General features: G+C 49.2%; 1 protein-coding gene across 1 annotated transcript in view; it reads left to right on the top strand.

The window, feature by feature from the left end:
• The window catches only part of Sim2 (SIM bHLH transcription factor 2), a 44021-nt gene extending 20828 nt beyond the window's left edge, over positions 1 to 23193 (top strand). The window contains exons 5-11 of the mRNA XM_036203991.1: positions 821 to 906; positions 3589 to 3788; positions 8771 to 8877; positions 16456 to 16603; positions 18343 to 18511; positions 19140 to 19548; positions 21619 to 23193. Of these exons, the coding sequence (XP_036059884.1) occupies positions 821 to 906; positions 3589 to 3788; positions 8771 to 8877; positions 16456 to 16603; positions 18343 to 18511; positions 19140 to 19548; positions 21619 to 22043 (1544 nt within the window). The 3' untranslated portion in view covers positions 22044 to 23193. The remainder of the gene's footprint in view (positions 1 to 820; positions 907 to 3588; positions 3789 to 8770; positions 8878 to 16455; positions 16604 to 18342; positions 18512 to 19139; positions 19549 to 21618) is intronic.
• The last annotated feature ends 3195 nt before the right edge of the window (positions 23194 to 26388 follow it).

Raw genomic sequence — 26388 nt, forward strand, 5'->3', positions numbered from 1 at the left:
ATCTGCTTCATGCATTTGGAAGCATTCTGAGCAGGGACTTTAGTTTGTGTGCCATGGCACACAAAAAGCTCTGGGCATCTCACACACGCCTCCTTAAATTACAACTGTGATGAGTGCTAGGAAGATACACAACCTATTCCAGAGGCCTTTCAACCCTCCCAGCAGCCCGGGTCTCCTGTGTTCCTGGGGCTACAGTTCCCAGCATGCTCAAAATCTTCCTGTGTGAGGCCTGGAAAAGGAAGGGAGGAAATGGTCAGCAGACGGCTCAGCAGGTAAAGGCTGAGCCGTGATGGGGGAGTTCTGGAGAGGCAAAGACTTGGGGAAGGGCATTCCAAAATGACAACCATCTTACCCAGCTATGGTGTCTCAGAGCCCACCATGTAGCTGGCAAGAGGTGACCATGGACAGGGGCTAAGTTGTGACTGGCACTTGGTACCTGCTGCTTGGAGGGAAGTTGGACACTTCTGGGCCTTTCCAACAACAGCTCAAGCAGCCACTGTGGCACCCAGTTCCTCTGTGGCCTTCAAGAGGGAAGATGCCACTGTCAGGCATCTTGGAAACCTGTTGGTTTCCAAGGCTCTTGCTATGGTGATGGCTCAGGCTGCATTGCTTCAAAGTTTTGGCAACCATATTGAGGTGGGCAAGGTCTCTTGCCCTCTGCATTCAGACTCCGGTAGATGGCAGAGCTCTCTGGGTCAGGGTCTGGCCATGGATGAGGAGGTCTCTGGCTCCTGTGTCTAGGGATTTGCTGGTGCAGTTTGGGAGGTTGCTGGGGACGGAGGCAGGACAATCACCTGTCTAACGGTGCCTCTGCTTTCAGAATACGAGATAGAGCGGTCTTTCTTCCTCCGAATGAAATGCGTCTTGGCAAAAAGAAATGCAGGCCTGACATGCAGTGGATACAAGGTACACTGGGTTCCTGGTGGGGATGGGAATGGTGAGCAGGGGTTTTTACTGAGCATTTTATATTCTCCTTCACACTTGAGGCAGGAGAGAGGGTGAGGGGAATCTACCATGTCCACCATGACAAAAGTATTGAGCAAGGCTCAGAATGGATTATGAGCCCAAAGACCTGGCACTTTACACGGATGTTCCAGGCTGGTTGGATTTCATCATGTAAGACCAGGATTGCGGTGGCTTAGCAGAGACATTTGTCCCTGCATCTATGAGTTCCACTTTGGCTGCCACAGATCAGCTCCACTAGACCATCCATGCCCCCTGAGTTTGTCGAGTATCCATCCACATTCCAGGGCAGGATCTCAGAGCAGCCGTGAGCAGTTGCTTTACAGAGATGTTGCTCTAATGCTGGAATGTTCAACTAAACCTGGTACCCAAGATGGTGTTTCACATAACCACCGAAGCCTTCCCACGTGCCAAGCAGGCTCTGTGGCTCCACTTCCAATGGTCATCTTGGCCTTCTGAAGGGTGTGACACTGGCTTTATCTTATCCTCAAGAATGGGAGGTAATTGGAGAAGGGGTAGGGCACCGAGCTGAGGTGCAGCTGAGACTTCCCGGCCTCGCCCACGTTTCTTCCTGAACTTCCCCAGGTAATGCCACTTGCTGAGGTTAATTCCAGAATCTAGGACCAGATCAACGACATGGCTAGTTGGCAATACCTCAGTGTCAGAGATGGTCATTTCCAGGTGGGAGGGTGGGTTCTAGACAACCTGCCAGGGACCCCTGCAGACCCTTCACCCCGTTCCTCACCCTCCCAGGAGTCTCCGGGGCTGTTTCTCCTCCTGGGGGAGTGGGGGCTGTGAACCATTGCTGCCCTGGAGCTTGAGGCCCTTATGCTGGTAACTCCTTCCACTTGCCCCTTGGAAAAGGAGGAAGGGGGGCTTGGGGTCTATGAGGCGTTTGTGCTTTTAGCTTCTCTTTTTGGAACACCCCTCGTCAGCCACAGGCTCTTCCTTCTGCCAGTGAACTCTTCCTGTGACCCTGGCCTTAACCCCACTTCTCACTTTTATTTTACGGAGTTACTTTTTGCATGGCTGGGATTAAACCCAGGGCCTGACCTGCACCAGGCAGACACTAACCACCAAGCTCTCCCATATCTCATGCTTCAACAGCTTGAGGGATACACTTGCTGTTTTTCCCAGTCACGAAGCCTCCTAGAGTCAGAGCAGGAAGCCCTTAGCTCTGCCCGAACCCTGGACTTCCAAATTCATGTCTCCCCTGTCTGTCTTGTCCTCAATTGACCCATCAGGAAAGTGGGAGAACAGGGAAGAACGGAGTGATTTTAATATTTCTGCCAGCTCCGTAAGTTTGTGAATCCTGTAGAGAGAATTTTTGAAAAGGGGATGTGTTAGGGCTGTGGATGTAGCCCAGTTGGTAGAGTGCTTGCCTAGCACCCAGGAAGCCCTGGGTTCGATCCCCACCCAGCACAACATAAATTGGGTATGATGCCTGTAACCCCAGCACTTGGGAGGTGGAGGCAGAAGGACAAGTCCAAGGTCATCCTCCATTATGTTGTGAGTTTGAGCTAGCCTAGGCTACATGAGACCTGGCACAGGGTCGGGTAGGGGGTAGAGACAGAGAACAGAAGCGCTAAGCACTCAGATGACCACTTTTAGCAACTATGGTCCTTGTAGGAGTTCATGTGTTTACATGGCAAACACACTTACTCAATTGTGGGTGTAAGATGGCTCAGGAACCTTCAGGTGCCTCATTTGCCCTGGGAACTGCACGACCTCTCCAGTATGGTCTTTGGCTCTCTAACTATTGAGAGGGCTTCTGTTCAAGAGTGGAATAGATAGATACTCTGGCTTATTGTTTATATTTGCTTATTTATTTAGTCTTTTTTTTTTTTTTTTTTTTTTTTTTTTTTTAGGCAGGGTTTCTCTGTGTAGTCCTGGCTGTCCTAGAACTTGCTCTGTAGACCAGGCTGGTCTTGAACTCACAGAGATCCGCCTGCCTCTGCCTCCTGAGTGTTGTGGTTAAAGGTGTGTGCCAGCACTGCTTGGTGGCTTTTTGTATATTACAATTAAAATTATAAACAAAATCAAAGTCCCATACATTGGCCTAGGAAGATGGCTCAGTTGGCAGAGTCCTTGCCATGCAGGCATAAGGACTGGAGTTTGAATCCTTAGCACTGGCCGAAACAATTGAAATAAATACAGATTTTACCAAGAGAATTTTTAATCTCCTGGAGTGATAAGAACATGTTGGGTGATAGAAATTTCAGGCTCAATCCCAGTGGGTGTTGGAAAACATTTTAATTACTGGCAAGCATTCATAGGAGAGTAAGTAGTCCCCTCGCATGTCTTTGCTGTGTTCTTGAGTCAAACTTGGCCACGAGCTGACATCCAAGTCCATCATGTGTTAGTGAACCTGGATCTGCAGCATCTCTCCCTCACACCTGACTGCATGAGAAGTGCTTGTTTCTTTAGGATGTTGTTTCTTAAGGCAGAGACCTAGATCCTTTCTCCTGAGCAAGCAGCCAACCAGGTTCTCTTACAGCATGTTGACAATACAACTCTGCAGAAAATGGGCTGAAGAATGTTCTAGCACTTAAAAAATAAACCAGACACGAAACCAAACCTGAGCCTCGAGCAGCAGTGCCCACTGAGCCTGTGCTCTCTTCCCAGGTCATCCACTGCAGCGGTTACTTGAAGATCAGGCAGTATATGCTGGACATGTCCCTGTACGACTCCTGCTACCAGATTGTGGGGTTGGTGGCCGTGGGCCAGTCACTGCCACCCAGTGCCATCACAGAGATCAAGCTGCACAGCAACATGTTCATGTTTAGGGCCAGCCTTGACCTGAAGCTCATATTCCTGGATTCCAGGTGAGTCTCGCACTTGCTATGACAATTGCTGTGACGGTCCATGGTGGGAGCTGGTCCTTGAGCGCTACATGTTAGTGAGGCAACTTGTAAGAAGTGAGAACTACTAAGAGTGTGGGTTAGCCAGGGGTTAGTCATGAAGGGAAAGCATTCACGACAGACAGGATGCAGGGACTTGTTTTAACTAATTACCTAACGTTTGAATCATCTTGCAAGCTTGTGATGAGAATACACATTATGATGTAAGAGAGCCCTTCCTTTCTTCCTTTCCTCTTCCCTTCCTTCCTCCCCCAACTTCTCACTTTCTTTTGAGATAGGGTTTCACGTAGCCCAGGCTGGCCTCCAGGTCGCTATGTATCTGAGGATGCCCTTGAGAATATTTGACCCTCCTGCCTCCTGCTCTGGAGTACGAGGATAACAGACATGTACCATCACATTTTGTTTTCCCTTCCTGAAAGCTTTACGTCCCTCCTCATCTCTCCACCGCATCGGTGGGACTTTGGAATCAAAGGTTTCCCATTCTGAGCACGTGTGAAACTCCTCCTTCTGTGACAATCACCTTAAGTCAGTGTGGGGAGCAGACAAGTCGCCTTCCTTGGGAGGAGGCTTGACCACAGCCTGTGGATACCGCGTCAGTGTTTGGCTGGAGAAGGGAAGGGTGACTGAGGCCGAGCATGGATTTTGTTTGCTGGACAAGGCCTTGCTGGAGCTGTCTCTGTCCTTACTCAGAGCGTGCTTCAGGGCGCCAGAGAGAAAAGGTTTGTGTTTGTTTGTTTTGAGACAGGATTTCTCTGTGTAGCCCTGGCTGCCCTGGGACCCATTTTGTAAACCAGGCTGGCCTTGAACTCACAGAGATCTGCCTGCCTCTGCCTCCCAAGTGCTGGTTTTAAAGGCGTGTGCCACCATGCCTGTCATTGAAAATTTGCTGTTTGATTGATAGCAGGTATTTTTATGAGACATCTGCAGTATTTTAATACTGGTGTACTACACATTCTGGAATGTCCCAGCCTCCACAGATCTTGAGGCCTTAGCAGGTAGGGCCTCTTCCAGTGTACTTCAGTGAAATGTCGTCGGTCAGCCGTGCCCACTACTCGCCGCTTGAAAGTCTTCAGAGAGGTGAAGGCAGACAGCAGATGTGACGCAGTTGAAAGCTCAAAGCTTGATGATTACCTGCAAGGCTGAGCTGCCGCTTGGCTTGTGGGTTCCTTAGCTGCATAGGCCAAGGTCCTTCCAGGAACTCCAGGGTTCAAGCAATCCTCCTGCCTCAATGAGAAGCCGAGGCCACAGGCATGTGCTGCAATGCTGGGCTACTGGGTTTTTTTTTTTTTTTTCTGTTCTATTTTGTTTTCAAGTTAATGAAATAGTGTAAAGACTCATATATGTTATTCTATTACTTGTGAAGCTGAGGCAGGAGGATTGCTGTGAGTTCCAGGCTAACCTAAGGCAGATTCAAAGCCAGCTTGGCTACAGAGCAAGGCTGTCTCAAATAAACCAAGCCAAAAACAAAACAAAACAAAACAAACAACAAAACCCCACAACTTACAAAGAAAGGAAAAATATTCATTATAATATCCCATGGAAGTGAGCATTTTACACACTTACTGATTCTATTGAGAAGAGACAAATCTATCTGGTCCCGGGTGGGACGGGAGACATGAAGTTAGTCAGGATCAGTCTTCATGTTCAAGCTATTCAAAGGGTCAAGTAGGAACGTGGCATTACAGAATGCACAGAGTCACCCTACAATTCCAAGCAAAGAGTAAACGGAACTAACTCATTGGCCAGAACCTTCTGGGACAGCTGAATGGCGGCAAATTCTGTTGTTTCCTGCAGAAGCAGAGACTGCAGGTTGAGGGGTGGGAGCTTCCTCAGAGTCTGGTAGGTACGATAATGAGGACTCCAGACAGTAGGCAGGACATGGGCTGTGCACGGTCACATCACGACTGAAGAAATGCAGAGGAAACGGCTGGTTTCTTCCTCTCTTTGCCTCTGTCCTCCTTAGTGCTGTGACAATCACCATGGCCAAAAGGCAGTCGGGGAGAAAAGGGTTTATCCAACTTACCCTTAAACTTCATCTCTGAAGGAAGTCAGGGTAGGAATTCAAACAGGGCAGGAACCTGGAGGCAGGAGCTGATACAGAGGTCATGGAGGGGAGCTGCTCACTGACTTGCTCCCCATGGCGTGCTCAGCCAGCCCAGGGATGGCACCACTCACCATGGGCTGGGCCCTCCCGCACTGATCACTAATTGAGAAAATGCCCTACAGCAGGATCTGATGGAGGCATTTTCTCAACTGAGGGTTTCTCCTCTCAGATGACTCTAGCTGTGTCAAGTTGACATAAAACCAGCCAACATAGCTTCCTTGTATTTCTCAGACAATTCAAGAAAACCCCAAGAGACCACTTGAATTTTCTCAAAGAGGAAGAAGAGATCATGTCCCCAGAAGAGCGACCCAAAATCTTTTCTGATTGGCTGTTCAGCTCATGGCACTTTGAAATGTGGAGGGCCTTTTCAGGGAAGGGTGAGGGCTAGCTCAGAAGCCAGGCTGCTGTCGTGTAGGAGACACTTAAGGGGATCGGGACCCTTCACAGTCGATTCCATGTCCGTCTTGTCACAGCAACATGATCTTGAAAGGCCTCTCGGCTAGAGCCAGCTCTGGGAGGCCATCACTAGTCAGGTCGGTGGTTCTGTCAGCACCCACGCCATGGAGCTAGAGCAGGGACGGGGTTGGCCGAGTTCCCCCAAGTCACAGGAGCAAGGGTGGTGGTCCTCGGGGAGCAGCTGCTGGCTGCCCACCCAGCATAATCCCAGACACAACTGAACTCGGTTTAACCTGGCGTTTGGACTCTCTGGGTTTTGTGGTTTCGCTTTGATACTGTAGCTGGTGCTTTCGTTAAGGCTGGGTGAAGCCAGCGATGTTTGGAGTCTGGCACATCTCTTTGACAGGTCTATAGACACTGGAGGTTTGAACGAACCCAGGAAGGCATCCTGCCAAGCCCCTTCCCTGCCCTTTAATTTTTAAAGTTGGTGAATAGTTGGATGAGAACGTGGTGCATGTGTTTCTGATTCTTTGTCACGTTCAGGTCCTTGCTGTATTAGCTCAATGGTCCAGGAACTGGATAAGCCTTTCAGTCCATGCTGCAGAGACATCTGGGTTTTTTGGGGGGTCAGCCAGCTATCTTCACCTTCCTCCCGCCCAGTCAGGAGCCAGTGAGATCTCCCACAGACTCACCTGGAGCCCCGTTCCCTCCCCACCTTAGAGGAACACCACGGGGATACATGCGGCAAACGAGAGAGCCACTGTGAGGAAATCTGAGGCTCTGAGAGAAGCATGAGCCACAGTCCGAGAAGATTGAAGAATGGAAGTGGGGTCACGTTTCCTGGTTCTGCCTGTGGCTAGCACTTCACAGCTGGCAAGCAGGGCCCTCAGTGCCAGCCTTCAGGAACCCCCATCCCTCCGCCATCTCCAGAACTGACTTCTCCCTGCCGCCACGCTGCTTTTGAAATCCTTTATCCTGCCCTTTCATCTGTCCTTAAATATCTGTCACCAGCATGCTTAGGGCCGCCTACCCTTTTTAAGGGCACAGCTCCCAGCTTGATTAGGCCAAGTCCATGAAGCCTACCTCTGCCACACACACTTTCACCCCCGGAAAGGGCAGCCCAACATGGTACTGATGAGGGCTCAGTTGCTGACAGCCATTTCTCTTCAAAGTGATGAAGTGGGAAATTAATATGTCTGGGACTTGATGAGAGGTGAGGGATCATGTCCCAGACGTTCTGGGACAGACTTCCACTGCAGAGGAGAGTGGGCACCTCACCTTTTAGCTGGAATATTTCCAGTCACTACACTGTTTTGGATAGGTCTGGAGGGTTCAAACAGTTACTCTGTAAATCCCGTTAGTAGGGACCATCCAACTGTAAGCTCTGGATTAACTGTAACCACCCAATTAACAATGTAGAACAGCCATGTGAACAGCCAACACAGAGCCTCAGCACCCGTCAACAGACAAGGAAATAAACAAAACACAAAACGTGGTGTCTACATCAAACTAAGTAGCAAGTAGACAGTCATAGACAGGCATGTTCAGGACACACGCTATGACAGTGCACCTTAAACACCTCATCCTGTGTGAAGGGAGGCAGAAGCCAGAGGGTCACACACATATCATTCGATTTAGGACACACAAGTTCAGGGAGACAGGAAGTTGAACGGAGGGCAAGGGCTTTAACAAAGGGACTGGAGGTATACAGGGAAGGCAGACTAAAAGGCATTATTCCGAAGGCGAGGCGTTTCTTCTGTTTGGGGTGATGAGAAAGTGTGGGAAGATGATCACCATACAGTGTGGATATTGTTGTTAATGCCACTAAATCATGCACATAAAATGGTTACGACAGTACATATTATGGTATGTATATTTTATTAGAACTAAACAAATAAAGGAGCCCGGGAGAAGGTTCAGTGGGCAAAGTGTCTGCTATGTGGGCATGATGACGGCCCGAGTTCAGGTCCCCAGGAAGCATGCACAAAAGCCACACATGGCAGTGCAGCCTATAACCCCAGCGCTGGAAGACAGAAGGGTGGCTGGGGCTTGCACGCATTTACCCACACATAGAACAAAACAGGTTCATGAAGGGCTCCAGCAACAGGACCCCAGAGCGGCTCCTCCCCATCATGCAGATTGTTTCAATGTTGGCATCAAAGCATTCCCCTTGGCACCCACAGACAGGCAGGGTTCAAGAGAGATCCAGTTGCTAAGCCATCCCAAACATGCCTGTAGCCATTGGTTCCAGGACATTCGCGCTCACAGTTCTCCATCCTACCCAGAGCTAAACTTCAAAGACTTCCTTCCTGTCAAAAAGATCATTCCCAAACCAACACCCCCCACCCCTGGGCCCCTTCACACTTGATTAGTAGGCAAAGCAAACAGCGGTTTAAAGGAAGGGCCCAAGGGCAGCTTGACTCATGGAACTACCATCCTTCCACAGGGTGACGGAGCTTACAGGCTATGAGCCACAAGACCTTATCGAAAAGACGCTGTACCATCACGTTCACGGCTGTGACACCTTCCACCTCCGCTATGCGCACCACCTCTGTGAGTATTGAGCCGCCGGGCCAGGGTGGAGGCCCCAAGGACAGGAAGGGACTGTGCTTGGGGCAGCAGTATGTGAGAATCATGAGGTACAGGGTGACTTCCTTCACCACTGCTGACAATGGCCCCTGCTGCCTGTTCCCCGCTACCCATAAGCATGATCCCAGTGATAGTGCCAGACCCCGGGGTCCTGGGTTCTAGACTTGCAGGCCCAGCTAATCTATGGAATCTAGACTCCAATTATGAATACCAGCAGCTTTAGTACAAGAACAGTGCGGAGCCCTTACTGTGTATGGCCTGGCACTGCATTAAGAAATTAAACAGACTAGCAACCTGTGAGAGAGATCTTATGTTCATAGTCTTCATTTTCCCTTCAAGGGTGGTGAAGTTCAGAGAGGGCATCCACTTGCCTGTGGTCATATAGACAGAACCGGGAGCCAAACCTCAGCGGAGTTCTGCTGCTGAGTCACCCCACTGCGACGCCGGAGCTCCCTTATGTTCTACCATAAGGGAAACTGGCTTCTCAAGTGAGCTGGCAGGATTCGATTTGCCCGTGGAGGCAGTTTGTGGACCCAGGGTTTGGAGCAGGTGTGCTTAAGAGATGTCACTTTGCTTCAAGAATCCGGAGACTAATTTGGGTGGGGTGAAATATTTTATCCTTCTACTGTCTGGGCCTATCAGGCCCATAGCAAATCCCGGATATTCAGTGGGATGCAAGGGTTGGGTAAACTGGGGGCTTCTATGTGTGGCCTGGGTTTATATGCTGGGTGCTTGTCTTGTTCTGGATCAGCTAAAAGATGTTAGAGGACATTTGCTGGCATCCCTGGAGGTAGTTGGCAGATCCAGTGGCTACACTGTCCTCTTGGCTATGCAGTGTTACCAGGGTTGGTGAACAAGATATCATCCGGCTGTTTTCCTCTCTCCAAGTCCATAGGGAGACCTACCGTGACCAGATTCCTCTTCCTCACCCCTTGGCACACAGAGATGAGGGGTTAGGAATAGTGTGTGTGTGTGTGTGTGTGTGTGTGTGTGTGTGTGTGTGTGTGGTGTGTGTGTGTGTGTGTGTGTGTATGATGTTCTGTGTATGCTGTATATGCACATGTGTGTGCACAAGTGTGAAAGCCAGAGGTCTCATGGGAAGTTTGCTATCTCAAGATATTACCCGGACCTGAGGGAACTCTGACAGGGAGTTGGCAACCCAGACTCCCAGGCCCTGGGTTCCATCCCAGTAGGATCAAAAGTTCAAGTCATCCTCATTTATCTATCTATCTATCTATCTATCTATCTATCTATCTATCTATCTATCTATGTATCTATCCAGGGTCTTACTGTGTGTTCCAGCTGTCCTGGAACACACTCTGTAGACCAGGCTAGCCTCTAACTCACAGATACCTGCTGGCTCTGCTTGCCTCCTGAATGCTGGGATTAAAGGCATGTACCACCATACCAGTCAAGCAGGCATCCTTATCTGTAAAGAGCGTTTGAAACCTGCCTGGGATACATGAGACCTTGTCTCAAAAGGAAAGCTGCTGCTGTCAGGGTTCTCGGTCCTGGGGTGCTCTGGGAGCCAGTGGGAGGCCCCCGCCTCAGCCTTGATTGAATAAAAGAGGGAAGAGTGGCCAACATTTCTACATGGCAGTTCCATCGTTCTTGGCTGAGAACTGCCTGTGAGTGATATTAATCCCCTGACTCATTCCATGTCTGGTCAGAGTGGGCTTTGCTTAAGCAAGGTCTCCAGCAGGAGAGCAGATGCCTGCAGCTGGAAGTGGACACCAGCCAGCACCAAAGCCAACTTCTCAGTCCCTCTTCAGACCCCCACTCCTTGTCAGCTGGGCTCTTGTATACAGAAGCAACACCTCTCCCTGGGGCCTCTCACCTTCCCTGTCTGAGGTCCCTGCTGACTAACCGGAGCATCCTCACAGCCATCCCCACAACCATACTCCTGCTCCACGAAGAGTGAAAGGTGCTGAGTCCCCCACCCCCACCCCAGTCGGATACCCACACTGCCATCCCTCCTCTCTAGACGTGTCTAGCTGCTGCCTGGTTCCCCAGAACCCTAGGAAAGCGGTCTGGCTTCTTGTTCTTGAGGATTCTTTCACTTCATGATGTTTAGATCCTTGTGGGGACCAGATGAGTTTCCTGGGGTTGCCATGGCAAACCACCACAGCCCAGGGAGCTGTAACAAGAGGCATTCATTTCTCCACAGTGCGAGGCTAGAAGTCTGAGCTCAAGGTGTCTGCAATGGCTCCTCCTGAGGCCTCTGCCCCGTGTTCTCATGTGGTCAGCGCTCTGTGTGTCTGTTCTCACGGCCCCATTATCTTATAAACACACTGGGCATACTGGGCCAGGACCCTGTGACCTCTGCCACCACATTTACCTCTATAAAGGCACTGTCTCCAAACAGTCTGCTCTGTGGTGCAAGGGGGTGAGAATTTCAGCTTAGAGTTTGCGTGGCACAATTCAGCCTGTAGCAGGGACATTCTCTGACACCTCTGTGATGCAGGCCCTTTTTTGTAACTTGGTAAGAAAGCCCCATTTTATAAGGAGGTCACCTCCCATGGTGTCATGGAGATGAGGAAAGTCGATGAGGCAATCCAAGTACCACAAAGGCACCTACTCTACTGCCTTGTCCATGCTCAGCAAGGCGGACCCCATCCTGACCACGCATGCAGCAGGGCTGGTTAAGAGAGAAGGCTGTTACACAGCAGGACAGAGGGGCGGTTGGTACACAGCAGGACAGGGGGGTGGTTGTTGTTACACAGCAGGACAGAGGGATGGTTGTTACACAGCAGGACAGAGGGGTGGTTGGTACACAGCAGGACAGAGGGATGGTTGTTGTTACACAGCAGGACAGAGGGGTGGTTGGTACACAGCAGGACAGGGGGGTGGTTGTTGTTACACAGCAGGACAGAGGGATGGTTGTTACACAGCAGGACAGAGGGGTGGTTGTTACACAGCAGGACAGAGGGGTGGTTGTTACACAGCAGGACAGAGGGATGGTTGTTGTTACACAGCAGGACAGAGGGGTGGTTGTTACACAGCAGAACAGAGGGATGGTTGTTACACAGCAGGACAGAGGGATGGTTGTTACACAGCAGGACAGAGGGGTGGTTGTTACACAGCAGGACAGAGGGATGGTTGTTGTTACACAGCAGGACAGAGGGATGGTTGTTACACAGCAGGACAGAGGGGTGGTTGGTACACAGCAGGACAGAGGGATGGTTGTTGTTACACAGCAGGACAGAGGGGTGGTTGGTACACAGCAGGACAGGGGGGTGGTTGTTGTTACACAGCAGGACAGAGGGATGGTTGTTACACAGCAGGACAGAGGGGTGGTTGTTACACAGCAGGACAGAGGGGTGGTTGTTACACAGCAGGACAGAGGGATGGTTGTTGTTACACAGCAGGACAGAGGGGTGGTTGGTACACAGCAGAACAGAGGGATGGTTGTTACACAGCAGGACAGAGGGATGGTTGTTACACAGCAGGACAGAGGGGTGGTTGTTACACAGCAGGACAGAGGGGTGGTTGGTACACAGCAGGACAGAGGGGTGGTTGGTACACAGCAGGACAGAGGGGTGGTTGTTACACAGCAGGACAGAGGGGTGGTTGTTACACAGCAGGACAGAGGGGTGGTTGTTACACAGCAGGACAGAGGGGTGGTTGTTGTTACACAGCAGGACAGAGGGGTGGTTGGTACACAGCAGGACAGAGGGGTGGTTGTTACACAGCAGGACAGAGGGGTGGTTGTTACACAGCAGGACAGAGGGATGGTTGTTACACAGCAGGACAGAGGGATGGTTGTTACACAGCAGGACAGAGGGATGGTTGTTGTTACACAGCAGGACAGAGGGATGGTTGTTGTTACACAGCAGGACAGAGGGATGGTTGTTACACAGCAGGACAGAGGGATGGTTGTTGTTACACAGCAGGACAGGGGGATGGTTGTTACACAGCAGGACAGGGGGATGGTTGTTACACAGCAGGACAGAGGGGTGGTTGGTACACAGCAGGACAGGGGGATGGTTGCTATGCAGCAGTTGATCTGGCTGTTACATGGCAAGATTGCTGCATCCCCTCTGCATATATTCCTAAAGGGGTTGGAGCCTCAGGTATGTTAGATTTCTGCTTCCCAACCTCCTATACAAAATGTTTTCCCAGTTAAAACAAAACAAGGGCTGGAGAGATGGCTCAGAGGTTAAGAGCACAAACTGCTCTTCCAGAGGTCCTGAGTTCAATTCCCAGCAACCACATGGTGGCTCACAACCATCTGTAATGAGATCTGGCGCCCTCTTCTATATACATAATAAATAAATCTTAAAAACAAAACAAAACAAGACACCTGAGTTTTCATTCTGGTTAGAAAACTCAAACCCCTTCTTTGTTAAAACTTTAGAAGAAGAAGAAGAAAAGCCAAAAAGAAGAAAATGATGATTGCCCATCATTTTACCAGTTAGATAACAATTCATGCATATGGAGCCCCATCTGTCTGCCAGTGTTTCTCACAGGAATGGTGTCGTCTTCACAACTGTATGTTAGTGACTGTGATTATCCTTCTACAAATGAGGGCTGAGGCACAGGTTGATGATGTCATATTTTTCTTTGGGCTGCCAGCTCACAAATAACAACACGGAGACTTATTAATTGTGAAAGCTCAACCTTAGCTTAGGCTTGTCCCCAACTTGCTCTTATAACTTAAATTAACCTGCTTCTATTAATCTACATTTTGCCATGTGGCTTTTCACTATTCTTTTATTCTGTTTGTCTGACTCACTCCCTGTCTTGTTGGCATCTCCCTGGAGCAATTCACATGCCTCGATTCCTCCTCCTCCTCTCTCTCCCCAGAACTCCTATCTCTCCTGCCTAGCTATTGGCCATTCAGCTCTTTATTAAACCAATCACAGTCACACATCTTCACACAGTGTAAAAGAATATTCCCCAACAGGCTAGTTGGTAGAGCACAATCAGTTTGAGTGGGCATGTGCCTGCAGACCCATTTTTAAAGTTAGGATTGCATCCTATTCATTTCTGAGTCTTACGTTTTCTCTTGCATCATGTGCATTGTCTACAGCAAGACAAACCCCTATTGATCACTTCAGTGTCTGCACAGTACTCCACAGTTATCTTACCTTCCCCCTTGAACACATAAGTCCCCTCCTCTGAAGTTCTGGAACCTTAAACAAGATTGCAGTGAATCTTTTTGCACATCGGTCTATTTATTTCATGCATAATTCCCACAGACCCATCCCTAGAAATGTGTGGCTTCAGTGAGCCACCAGACTGCTTTCCAAAAAGCTCTGAGTCATCCTCCACTAACCCTTTCACAGGCCTACATCACAGATCATCAGCTGGTATAGATTGCCACTTTTTCTTAAATAAAAGTCACACAATATAAAATCCAACTTTTTGACCATTTTCAGTGGGTTTTAGAATGTCCACATTACATCTGTCACCCTTATATCATCCCAGAACACTGTCACCCTCTCCAGAAGTGCCTGCTCTGTGTCCTTTATCCCTGCCCCTTCCTCCCTTGGAGCGCACAGGCACCATCAGCTCTGGCCCTATGGATTTGCCTGTCATGGCTGGCTCACATAATAGAACCACATGGTATTCATTTCTTTTTGAGAACCTGCCTTTGAATCAATAAGTTGAGCATTTCCTCATTTTGTCCTTTTATGTTTATTCTTTGGCAGTGTCTTGGGGTTTCTATTGCTGTGAAGAGACGCCATAACTATGGCAACTCTTATAAAGGAAAACATTTAATTGAGGTGGTTGGCTTATAATCTAGAGGTTCAGTCCATCATCATCATGGCAGGGAGCATGGCAGCATGCAGGCAGACATGGTGCTGGAGCTGAGTGTCCTTACATCTTGATCCAAAGGCAACAGGAAGTGAACTGAAACATTGGGCATGGCTTGATCATATATGAGACCTCAAAGTCCACCTCCACAGTGACACACTTCCTCCAACAAAACCACACCTACTCCAACAAAGCCACACCTCTAATAGTGATGCTCCTTATGAGCTTATGGGGGCCAATTACATTTAAACTACCACAGGCAATTTGTACATGCCCTTCAATCACATTGCTCTTAGGTCTAAATGCTTTTCATTAACAACCATGAAGTCTCTCTGTGTATTCAAGAGTATGTTCGTGTGTGCGTGTGGTGTGTGTGTGTGTGTGTACATGTCTGCATGTGCATGTATGTATATTGTTTGTCTGTTTGTTTGAGACTGGGTCTCATACTGTGGTTAGTCTGGTGATCACTCTGTAGCCCAGGCTAGCCCCAAACCTGTAGCGATCCTCCCACATGCTGGAATTACAGGTGAGGCATCACACCTGCCTGGATAAGACAGAGTTAGTTTATCCTAAATATTTGGAGAACCAAATCACAGACACTTCAGAGATTTTATTGCCTTTGATATGCAAGACTGACAGTCTCTTGACTATCAATCTATTCCACTGCCCTGGTGCATCAAAATGTCTTGAAGTGCTTGTTACAGCTGCTGACACAGATCCACCATGAACAGCAGGAAGCCTGGGGCATGCTGCGCAGGCTGGGGGCTCTGCTTGTAGACACCATGAGGACTGTTTGTGTTGGATGTGCACCTTGTTGTGTGTGGGGTCCTTTAGTTCCAGCGAGCCTCCCTGTCACAGCCTTAGCCCCTCTGTTTTCTCCCCTTGTAGCTGTCCAGGTGGTTTCCAGGTAGGGGTCCCAGGCCAGCCCTGGCCTGAGAAGCAGGAATGTTCTAGAGCTGGGGTGAAATCCCCGCCATGCCTGCCTTTGCTCAGCTTTCTCCCCTCCACTGCCCGCCCACAGCTTCCGGTACTTTTCTTCCTCCTGGGCTTTCCTCCATCTGCCTACTTGAGGGTTGCAAGGGGGAGTCGCAGTTTATGGGCGCACAGAGGCTTCAGGGGAGCCGCTCAGCTGCCCAGCCTTGGCACGCATGCACAGAAGGTGGTTCATGGGCCCAATTTTCAGGAGCTGTGTCACTAAGCAGAGGGCTTTCTAACATGAGCAGCACAGGAAATTAACAGCCCAAGGAAAATGGGTAATTGGGAAGAAAATATAAATGGCACTCAAGTCGGGAGCAGGTTCCCAGTGAACACACACATCCTGACAGATGGCAAATGTCAGCACCAATCTGACACTTGGCTGAAATGCACTGAAATTAGCGTTCTGTTTAAACAACATCATCCCTCTGCCGGTTAAAGGTTTGGGGGATTAAAACATAATTGGGGCATTTCGGTACTAAAAAGCTAATCGGATTTTACCACTCTGCAGGTACTGGTGATGTCTGGGGGCTTTTTCTCCCATGAAAACAGTAACTGTTCAATCAGGGCTCTTAACAAGAGGGGAGGGCTACTCCAGGGAGTGTGCAAAGTTATAGGTGACATTCCTTCATGTGTGTGTGTGTGTGTGTGTGTGTGTGTGTGTGTATGTGTGTGTGTGTGTATGTGTGTATGTGTGTATGTGTGTGTGTGTGTTCTCAAAGGTCCTTTGCCCTAGAAGGCTCTGTGTTGGGGGGTAGGGCAGGGCCTCCAGAGGCCCCCAGGATTCATGTCACCTTGTATTTACAGTGCTGGTGAAGGGCCAGGTCACCACCAAATACTACCGGCTGCTGTCCAAGCTGGGCGGCTGGGTGTGGGTGCAGAGCTACGCCACCGTGGTCCACAACAGCCGCTCCTCCCGGCCCCACTGCATCGTGAGTGTCAATTATGTCCTCACGTAAGTCAGTCCATTTGTTCTCTCCCTGCTCTCTCTTCTGTCCCTCGCCACAGCGCTCCAAGAAGTGGCACCTCCCACTCCCCTTGCTTTCTAAAGCCGTCCGTCTCCTCTTTTTGTCTTACTGGAATGATCGGTAGCTTGGGAGGTCCTAACTAGGAACCTGTGCCAGGGAGCGGCAGCGATGATGAGGGAGCCCTCTAGGCTATAGTTTAGATCCTGGGACAGAGCTCAAGTCGGGGCCCAGGAGGGGACAGCGTGTAAAGAGGGTGGATTCATGTCCGGTGTCAGGTACACACATCTGTGCTTCTGCCATTAGGAACAGACACCATCTCCCAGTTGTCTGTCTTCTTCCCACATATTCTGTTCCTAATGATGGTAAGTATTTGGTCCCTGAAAGACCCAAGTTTAATTTAAAAAAATTTTTTTTTGTTTTGGAGACAGAGTCTTGTCATTAGTCCAGGCTAGCCTCACCTTCATGATCCTCCCCCTTCAGCCTCCCAAGTACTGGGATTACAGGCATGGGCCACCAGATGACGCAGATGAGTATAAATCCACTAGAAGTCATAGGCACACCTTCCCGGAACACCTACACATGTCTCTCACTCTCTATGTCCCCAGCCTCAGCCAAAGAAAGGTCCTCCTCTGTGTCCTAAACACTGTGAGGATTCAGACTCTAGGTTCTTTCACAGGATGGTCGCCAGGTTACTTTGTGTTCTAGGACGATGATCTGGCAAAACCACGTGGGAGAAAATGCCTCTGCCCCTTAATTCACTAGCCAGGAAAGGCAGCATTCTGCAGCAGCTCTCCCTTTGGGAGTGTGACTTTGCCAGTTGGTTCTGCAGGCTGGACATGGGTCCATGTGACAGTGGGTGAGGTTAGGAGCTGGCTCCCAACAGGCTCATCCCTCCAAGCTTCTGGGGCACTCAACAGAGAACAGTTAGGCCCCAATTACACAATAAGGGCCGTCGGGGTCACTGGGGTTGGGGTCACTGGGGTTGGGGTCGCTGGGGTTGCTGCCCTTCAGCTTGGCCTTGTTAGCATGCCTACCCTTTGCCATGGTCAAAGAGCCCTTGGGAAGGGTACCTGGGCTGCATGGTGTAGCTAGAGAGTTTCTCTCTGGGTCCTGCCAAGCCCCCCACAGTCCCGCAGCCCACTTATAAAATAATCACTCAGACGCTTATATTACTTATAAACTGTATGGCCATGGCAGGCTTCTTGCTATCTAGTTCTTATATCTTAAATTAACCCATTTCTAAAACTCTATACCTTGCCACATAGCTCATGGCTTACCGGTTTCTTAACATCTGCTTCTCATGTTGGCCACGGCTGGCAGCGCATCCCCTGACTCAGCCTTCCTCTTCCCAGAATTCTCCTCAATGTTTGTCCCGCCTATACTATACTTCCTGCCTGGCTACTGGCCAATCAGTGCTTTATTTATTAATCAATCGGAGCAACACATTTTCACAGCATACAGAACATCCCATAGCAGCATGGGTTTAGAGAAGGCATATTACTTACCACCATTCTTGCCAGACAGTTCTGTCCTTGCTTAGCACTCTCTGGGCCACACTGGAACTGATGGTGGCTTTTGTCAGGATGAGATGTCCTTCTAGCCAACATCACACACATCCAGCCTCAGATAAGAGATGTGATGGGACTTGAGGGTGAGCTTGTTCAGGGCTCTGCTCTTCCCCCAGGCATGGGCTGCTGGACGTGACTTGCCATCTCTTGCTTTCCAGGGATATTGAATACAAGGAGCTTCAGCTGTCTCTGGACCAGGCGTCCACTTCTAAGCCTCAGGACTCCTGGAGAACCACCCTGTCTACCTCACAAGAAACTAGGAAATCAGCTAAACCCAAAAACACGAAGATGAAGACAAAGCTGAGAACAAACCCTTACCCCCCACAGGTAACACACACACATGGGGCAAGATGGCGTCTATCTAGGGCCCCAGGATACCTGGGCATGAACTAGTGAACTAGGAATCTCAGGCTCAGGGGTGTCCTTGCAGAGCAAGAAAAGGTCCCTGAGGGATGTTTTTGACGGTATGGTAATGACACCTTCAGATAGCAACACCCCAGGTAAATTGTCAAGAATGAGAAAAACCCAGCTAACTCAGAAGGGCACATGGGCCCTCTGAATCCATGTGAATACAGGCTACAGAACCTGTATATTCTGTTTTGGAGGTGTGGGGGGGGGGTCTCACTATGTTGACCAGGCTAGATTTGAACTCCTGCCTCAAGTGATCCTCTGTTCCATTCCTCAATAGCTAAGACAGGTGTGTGCTACCTCACTTGGCTTACTGGTAATATCAAAATGAAACTTTGCCCTCTTAAAATGTCATGACTGAGCTCTAGGGATGTGGCAAGTGTCCACAATCATCTGGCGTGTGGTCATCTTGGAGTATAGGATCTTTCCACTCAGGGACCTCCTAGTAACATTGGGGTCAGGGCCTCCGAAGATCCGGTCTTGTGGGAGTAGAAGGTAGCTTGCTCGTGGCCTCTGATGGCCTCTCATCTGTCTTTTTGCTGTGCAGCAATACAGCTCGTTCCAAATGGACAAACTGGAGTGCAGCCAGGCGGGAAGCTGGAGAGCTAGTCCCCCCCCAAATGCTCCAGCTCCCCCAGAACAGCAGCTCCATTCAGAAGGCAGCGACCTTTTATACGGGCCGCCCTACAGCCTCCCCTTCTCCTACCATTACGGACACTTCCCCTTGGACCCGCATGTCTTCAGCAGCAAGAAGCCAGCATTGCCCGCCAAGTTCGGGCAGCCCCAAGGATCCCCATGTGAGGTGGCACGCTTTTTCCTGAGCACACTGCCAGCCAGCAGCGAATGCCAATGGCATTATGCCAACCCCCTAGTGCCCAGCAGCCCATCGCCAGCTAAAAACCTTTCTGAGCCTCCTGTAAATGCTGCCCGGCATGGACCTGTGCCAAACTATGAAGGTGGGTCCCATTTGCATGAGGGGAAGGGGAGGGGGCCGGCATCAGCAGCGGTGAGTGGTAGATGGAAAAAGAACCTTCGTGCTTTGGGCAAACTTGGGCTTTTTCTGTTTCTAAGTAGGGATTACCTTGTTTCCTACTGCCAATCATGGCTTCACAGGAATGAGGAATGACTGGGTTACAGGTCACGTGTCCCAAGAACACCAGAGACAGTATAAAGAGCGAAGGGGAACAGAGTGCCCAGACCACCCATATAACTCCTGGCTTTATTCATGCTCCAACAGGGAGACAAAAATGATTTTCCAAACCAGCTCCCATGTTTGTCAACACCCCAGCTGCATCCATGAGATGCCTTTTCACTGTACCTCAGAGTTAATGGCAGAAACATTGGCTCTCTTCCTAGGCCAGTTTTCAAACTACAGAAAACCGAAGTAGAAATTCCTGGCCTTGTGTGTGTGTGGGGGGGGGGGGGGGGGGGGGAGCCATGAACACAGACCAATTAACATGGACTCTCCCAGCCTCTGTTTTTCTCTCTGTAAAATGGGATTGCAGCCTATGTGGTGAGGCTACTTAGCACACTCCAGGTGCCCGGCAGGGCTGGCCTTTTAACTTTCTCTGTTAGCAAGTAAGTGGGAAGAGCCAGCCCACTATCTGGGACACTGAGATTTCTGTTAGCACACTAGACCATCACCAGCAGAGGAGGAAAGTAAGTCCTGAGGCTAGCGGTGGGAAGATATAAACCAGTTCCATCTAGACCTGGTGGCTGCTCAGAGCACTGAGCAAGCTGGTTGGTGCAAATGGGCTGCAGGAACCCCTGAAGTGAGGGTAAATGTCATACTAAGATGCTACATATGCCCTAGGGGTAAAAAAAAAAAATCAGCATTTATTAAGAAGTTCCCTGAAATGTGTGCCCCCTTGACCCTGTTTTCTCTCTCCCATGGTTTTCCTTTCTGTGCAAACTCTGAGGATATGACCCCAAGTTGTGAGTAGTCTACATTTCAAGGCCAGATCTGAGCAGGGGGACAATCATGGGAGAACATGGTTTTCAAAAGCAGACAACTTAGAAGAGACCACATCAGCCACTCGGGCACCCTGCCTTAGCCACAGCCTGCCCAGCAGCCATGATCCCTCCTTGGGATGGTTGGATCCCCTATACTCATAAATGCAAGGGTCCCCCACAGTCAAGGAAAGAAAAAGTAAAGGTCCTTGTAAACATCCACGTGAGACAGACTTATTATTTCTTTGTATCTAAGGATTGGCTAATGATATAACACACAGAATTTGACTTTTATTACTATTTTACTATTTCAAAGAAAAAAACAGCCACCTACTTGTCTCATTTGATTAGAAGTGGGTGGGGAAGGACCAAAGGGGCTAATTTGAGGCGATTTGTGACCAACTTCCTTGTCTTCGGTATTAAAAGAAAACAAAGGCCTCATGGGAAAGCTCAGGGGAGTTACTTGAATGGGCATGGTTAATACTTTTAATTATGGGTCTACTAAACAGCCCAGAGCCGTTAACACCCCCTCCCTCCCTCCCACCCACCCACCCACACTGAGGAATTAGTGAGCCTGGCAGACCGGGCACTGTGGAGAGGACCCTGCTTAGCTTCCACTACTGTCCAGCAAGGTGTCCGCTAGCTCCGTGTGACTTTGGAGCATCTTTTAATACTGATGCCACGCTGGCGTGTTTGGCTCTGTTGTTTTAGGCGTATTACTTAGCATGAATCCCACCTGTTCCCCTTAAAGCTCCCAGCACGTTTCCAACAGCGTCTCCTGATTGGCACTGGTGGAGGAGGAGGAGGAGGAGGAGGAGGACTCTGTGCGCGATGGGAGCGGGTTGAGGAAGGCTGTGGCTCGGTGTATGACAGAGGGGGCACACGTGGCTCTGCACGATTGACTGAGGGCACGTGTGACTCCGTGCGTAAACGCGAAGGCCCGCGTGGCTCTCTGTGCGTGACTGAGGGCAGGTGTGTCTGCGTGCAGGGTCAAGGGTGCCTGTGGCTCCGGGCAGAGCAGAGGACTGCTGTGTCTCTGAGTGCAATTCTCTAACCTGTCTCTTGTCCCCCTGCAGCGCCCGCCGCCGCCGCCGCCACCGCCGCGCGCAGGTTCGGCGAGGACCCCGCGCCCCCAAGCTTCCCGAGCTGCGGCCACTACCGCGAGGAGCCGGCGCTGGGCCCCGCCAAGGCGGCGCGCCAGGGGTCCCGGGACGGAGCCCGGCTGGCGCTGGCCCGAGCGCCCCCCGAGTGCTGCGCGCCCCCCGCCCCCGAGCCGCAGGCGCCGGCGCAGCTGCCCTTCGTGCTGCTCAACTACCACCGCGTGCTGGCGCGCCGCGGGCCGCTGGGGGGCGCAGCGCCCGGCATGGCCTGCGGCCCGGGAGCCCCGGAGGCGGTCGGCCAGCTGCGGCCGCGACACCCGGGCCCCGTGGCCGCCTCTGCGCCGGGCGCGCCCCGGCCGCACTACCTGGGTGCCTCGGTCATCATCACCAACGGCAGGTGACCCGCTCGGGCCGGTCCCGCTCCGCAGGGCGGCCCACAGGGAGAAGCCATAGGCCAGGCCTTCTCTGGTTCCTTCCCCCCCCCCCTTTTTTTTTCTTCAAGGTCCAGCAGATGGAGGGGCGAACTGTATATGCATGATATAAATTAATTTATACAGAGAGAACTATTTTAATAGAACTCCGCAGCCGCCTTTTAGATTTTTACCGTAGATGCCGGTGGAGCGGGTCGGGATCCCAGTTGGGGATGAGGAGAAGGGACCGCCCATCCTTGTCACCAAGGGCCGGTTTTCAGAGGGCTGAGAGTCCAGATGCCAACGTGTGACCTCAAACTACCCAGTTCCCAGGGCAATCAAGCCGAGGCCCAACAATGGGAATTCAAGGCATTGTATGCAGCTTGGCGGAAGGATGCCACTTTAAGGGGACCCCCCCCCCCAAACCCATCCCATAGTCCGCCGTTCCAGAGGGGTGGAGTCGGGGTGGAAGTCCCTTCAGAGTCCTTTTGGACACTTAAGTAAACGCAAAATGTTATCCTTGTAAGTCCCACGAGCAGACAAGAGTTTCTGCGGTCTTTGAACTCACTCATGCATCTCATTTTCAAATTTAATCCTTTTAAAAATACAAAACCCAACAAGCCCAGGCTAAGAGGCCAGCGTGCAAGCCTATTGTGTGCGTGGACATGGGTGTGCTTCAGAAGCACATTAACAAGCTCGCTCTTTCCTGAGCCCGTAGGAACTCTTGGTAACACCCACAATTTGCACCTTCAAAATATATGGAGTAGGCATCAAATGCAAAAAAAAAAAAAAAAAAAAAAAAATATATATAGCCAGGCATCTTAGAATGTCCCTGACAAGCTTAATTCCCTGGCAAAGTCCCTCCAGCCCGCAAATCTGTTAGTCCTGCGCTTGTGTTTGCTGCAGCTAGGTACTACAAAAGCTAGTTGAATTGCATGTGCAATACAGAAACCTGAACGGACTGCACCTTGTGGAAGGTAAACATGCGTAAGGGAGGTTAATGAAAATGGTGTATACATTTAAGCGTTTTCTACATAGCGAGAGCTTCGTACAAACACGTCATGTGTAACAGGTGAATGGAGACCCTTTTTATAAACGCACCAGCAGTGTTTAAAAATAAACTTCCATTACTTTCGTTTCACACTTATGATTTATTTATGGGTGTATTTTTCTTTATGGGTGTGGCTCAGTAGCCCAGGCAGGGCTTGGGTGACAGGAAGATGCTGGGTTTAAACCCCAGTATGGAAAGAAAAATAAGAAAATCACTATTCAAAAATTCTGTCATGGCTCTAACCTGAACATCTGTCTTGTCCAACATCTGCATTACTGCCTTTCAATTTCTCTACATGGGAAATACTTCATCAATTTACTTTTAAGAAAGTTTACTACTTCAGGAAACTCCTCCCACCTGAATCCAAAGGTGTTGATTTTTTTAACTAACCCTTCTACAATCAATGGCATCAAGAGCTCTCAAAGTATGAACTTCAGTCGGCCTTCTGTTGCCACGTAGTGAGGACTGTTTGTTCTCTACAGTGTTGGCAAGGTTAGGGAGTCTATGTAGAAGGGACTGGGTCACAGGATGGCTGCACACACCCCTTGCTCATACTCAGCTGTGCCTCACTAGATGTTCTGTGACTGCACACAATAATAAGCTGATGGCGTTATCTTTTATGTTTATGAGTCACATAATTAAGCCATGGTTCTCAGAAAGTCTATGTTTGATTCTCGGGCATATTGACACCAACATTTTTCAATAAAGTACCACTTAAGTGCTTTTGGTTATTAACCTCTGGGGGCTGTATCCACTAGACAGAAGCCTTCTGGAGCAGGTTAACAGGTTAACTGAAGGGGGCAAAATGAACCTGTTACAGATTTACAAATGATAATGTAAACATAAGGGAGTTTATGTGTTCCTAAAAAGTAAAAATTTCCTTATTTGAATAAACATCATATTTTTATGATCTAAAACGGGAAGAAAGATTCCTCAGAAAGCCAAACTGGCTTACAGAGATTATGGATTCTGGCAAAGTTGCCAAGCAGTTACCATGGCAACCCAATACTGTTACCCTCATCCTCAAGATTCTGCCCGCAGAAGCCCTGGTATCATTTCTCAACTTTGAAGTTCTGACTGAAGAAGCATTTTAATAATGATGCCACTCTTTCACAAAAAAGAAGAAAGAAGGAGAAGAAGAAAAGCATAGTGGCCTACCTAAGATGTACCATATTGACAAAAATGCCAGATCAAATGGATTTGAAGCCTAAACCCAATCAAGCCTTTGGCTCTGCACAGGGCCTCCCAGGGAAAGGAATTCCTTTATGTTCTTGGAAGCCCCTTTCTAGAAAAGCCGTTCCTTTCATACCTCTGCAGAAACACGAAGGGGTGGAAGGGCCTGTCTCCCCACCCCCACCCCTTTCATCCTGTCAGAAGTCCAGTAGGACAGGCCTTCCTCCCTTCCACCATAAAGGTGGGGGGGGGGCTTTCTAACAGTTTATATATATAATCTAATCACGTCCTAATCTATCAGAACTGCAGGGTAGTTGCGGGTAGAGTGTGGGAGTTACTGCAGATAAAGTGGGATCAAAATAACATTTTTTTGCTTGAAATTTTGGAGACTGGCAGCCTGTGGGTTATCTACAGCACATGACTCATGTTGATCCCAAACTTAGGCATGGCGTATGATGTTAACTATCTCAGGACAAAAGTATCTTTAATGAAAGTTGAGCAGTTTTCACAAAAGAAAAATCCTAAAAGAACAGTTGAGGAGTGGTGACTTGAAATCTTCCTCTCTTTTGGCTGGAAAGATTTGTCTGTTTTGAGATGCTCTACTTTAGTCAGATTTCCTTCCTGCCAAAAATACACAAAAACTCACAAAGCACCAGGTTCCTAAATTCTTACACAAGATCATGCTTAAATACTAAATAAAAATAGTGTAATCAAAAGCTACTGACTGTTTTAAATAATGACATGAGATTAAAAAAAGAATGAGCCTGAATCATAGTGAAAAATCTTAAAAGTTTATTTTGGTAGACTTGCTTTATAGGCATTGGTTTACAGTAATTCTTTTCAGAGATGATTCTTTGAAAAGCTAAAAAAATAAAAAATAGCAAAGGTTTACATTTTTGTTTATTTCAAAGATGCATAGTGATGAACCAGGAATGAGGATGTCCCATTTCTGCCAGGTCGGGAAAGCAAAGCTCCTAAGATGTCCCTCTTGGCATTCTGGAAGCACCCTGTGAGATAGGCCAGGGGACTACCACACAGTGTGCTAGGTGTAGGGGAACCCCCAGAGTCTGTGGTCCCTCACTGGGTGTGTATCTGACCAAGCTGCAAACAGGACATTGCTTCCACATTGGGTCATGTCATCATGCACAGTGAGATCCACAGGACACACATCTGCCCCTTCCAGCCCTCCCTGCCAGGGCTCCCTCACTGCTCTAGCTGGGTCATATGAAACCCAGTTTTTGCCATGTGTACCTTCCGACACAGGGCTTGGGGGTGTGTGGGATATGTAAGCAGCTTTACATCAGGAGTAACCTGCTCTAAAGCATATGCAGATTCTGAGTTGGGTGAGGAGACAGCAAAGTTTCCCTTAAGACTTTGTAAGGTTCCTTGCATCTCAGGCTGCTAAGTCTGCAGACACCCTTGCCTGGAGCAGGTTCTGCGGCTGCCTCCCCACCTCTATCAACAGAATGTTCTCTACGATGTGGACTTTGAAGTCTTTGGTTCATGTGAGGCAAAACCAGGATAATGGGAAGCATCTGCTTCAAGGCAACTTTCTCTCTCTCAAGAAAAGTGGGTGTCACGTTTGCATACTCTAGAACACCCCGGAACAGTGTAACTACTCAGAGGCCGCCATGGCCAGAACATCTCCGTCTGCTCTGGCATGACCACACTTCATTAGTTTTAACTTAGAGAAAGGAAATTAAATGATAACATTTTTTCCCAAAGTAGAACTACCCAGAATAGGCTTTCAGTTTAAAACAAAACAGCATGTTTTTCATTAAATAATCCCCCAAAGAAATTTAAAATGTAATGATGTCTGTCCTGAGAGATGGCGAGACTTGTATTACAAAGTCTGAGAGACGAAGCTTGCACCATCAGCCTGGAGATCTTCGTTCTCGAAGACATTTCACAGACGCCCTCTCAAGGGTCGGTCCATTTTGTAATTTCGGGGTGGTGTAGGGTTTTACTTAAACTTGCATGAATTAAAAAAAAAAAAAAAGACCTGAACTAAAATTACACACACACACACACACACACACACACACACACACACACACAAATCTTTTTTTGAGAAAATTTTTTAGTTGAAGTCTTATTTGCAAAAAAAAAAAA

The sequence above is a fragment of the Onychomys torridus genome, chromosome 12, assembly GCF_903995425.1.
Source record: "Onychomys torridus chromosome 12, mOncTor1.1, whole genome shotgun sequence".
Taxonomy (NCBI): domain Eukaryota; kingdom Metazoa; phylum Chordata; class Mammalia; order Rodentia; family Cricetidae; genus Onychomys; species Onychomys torridus.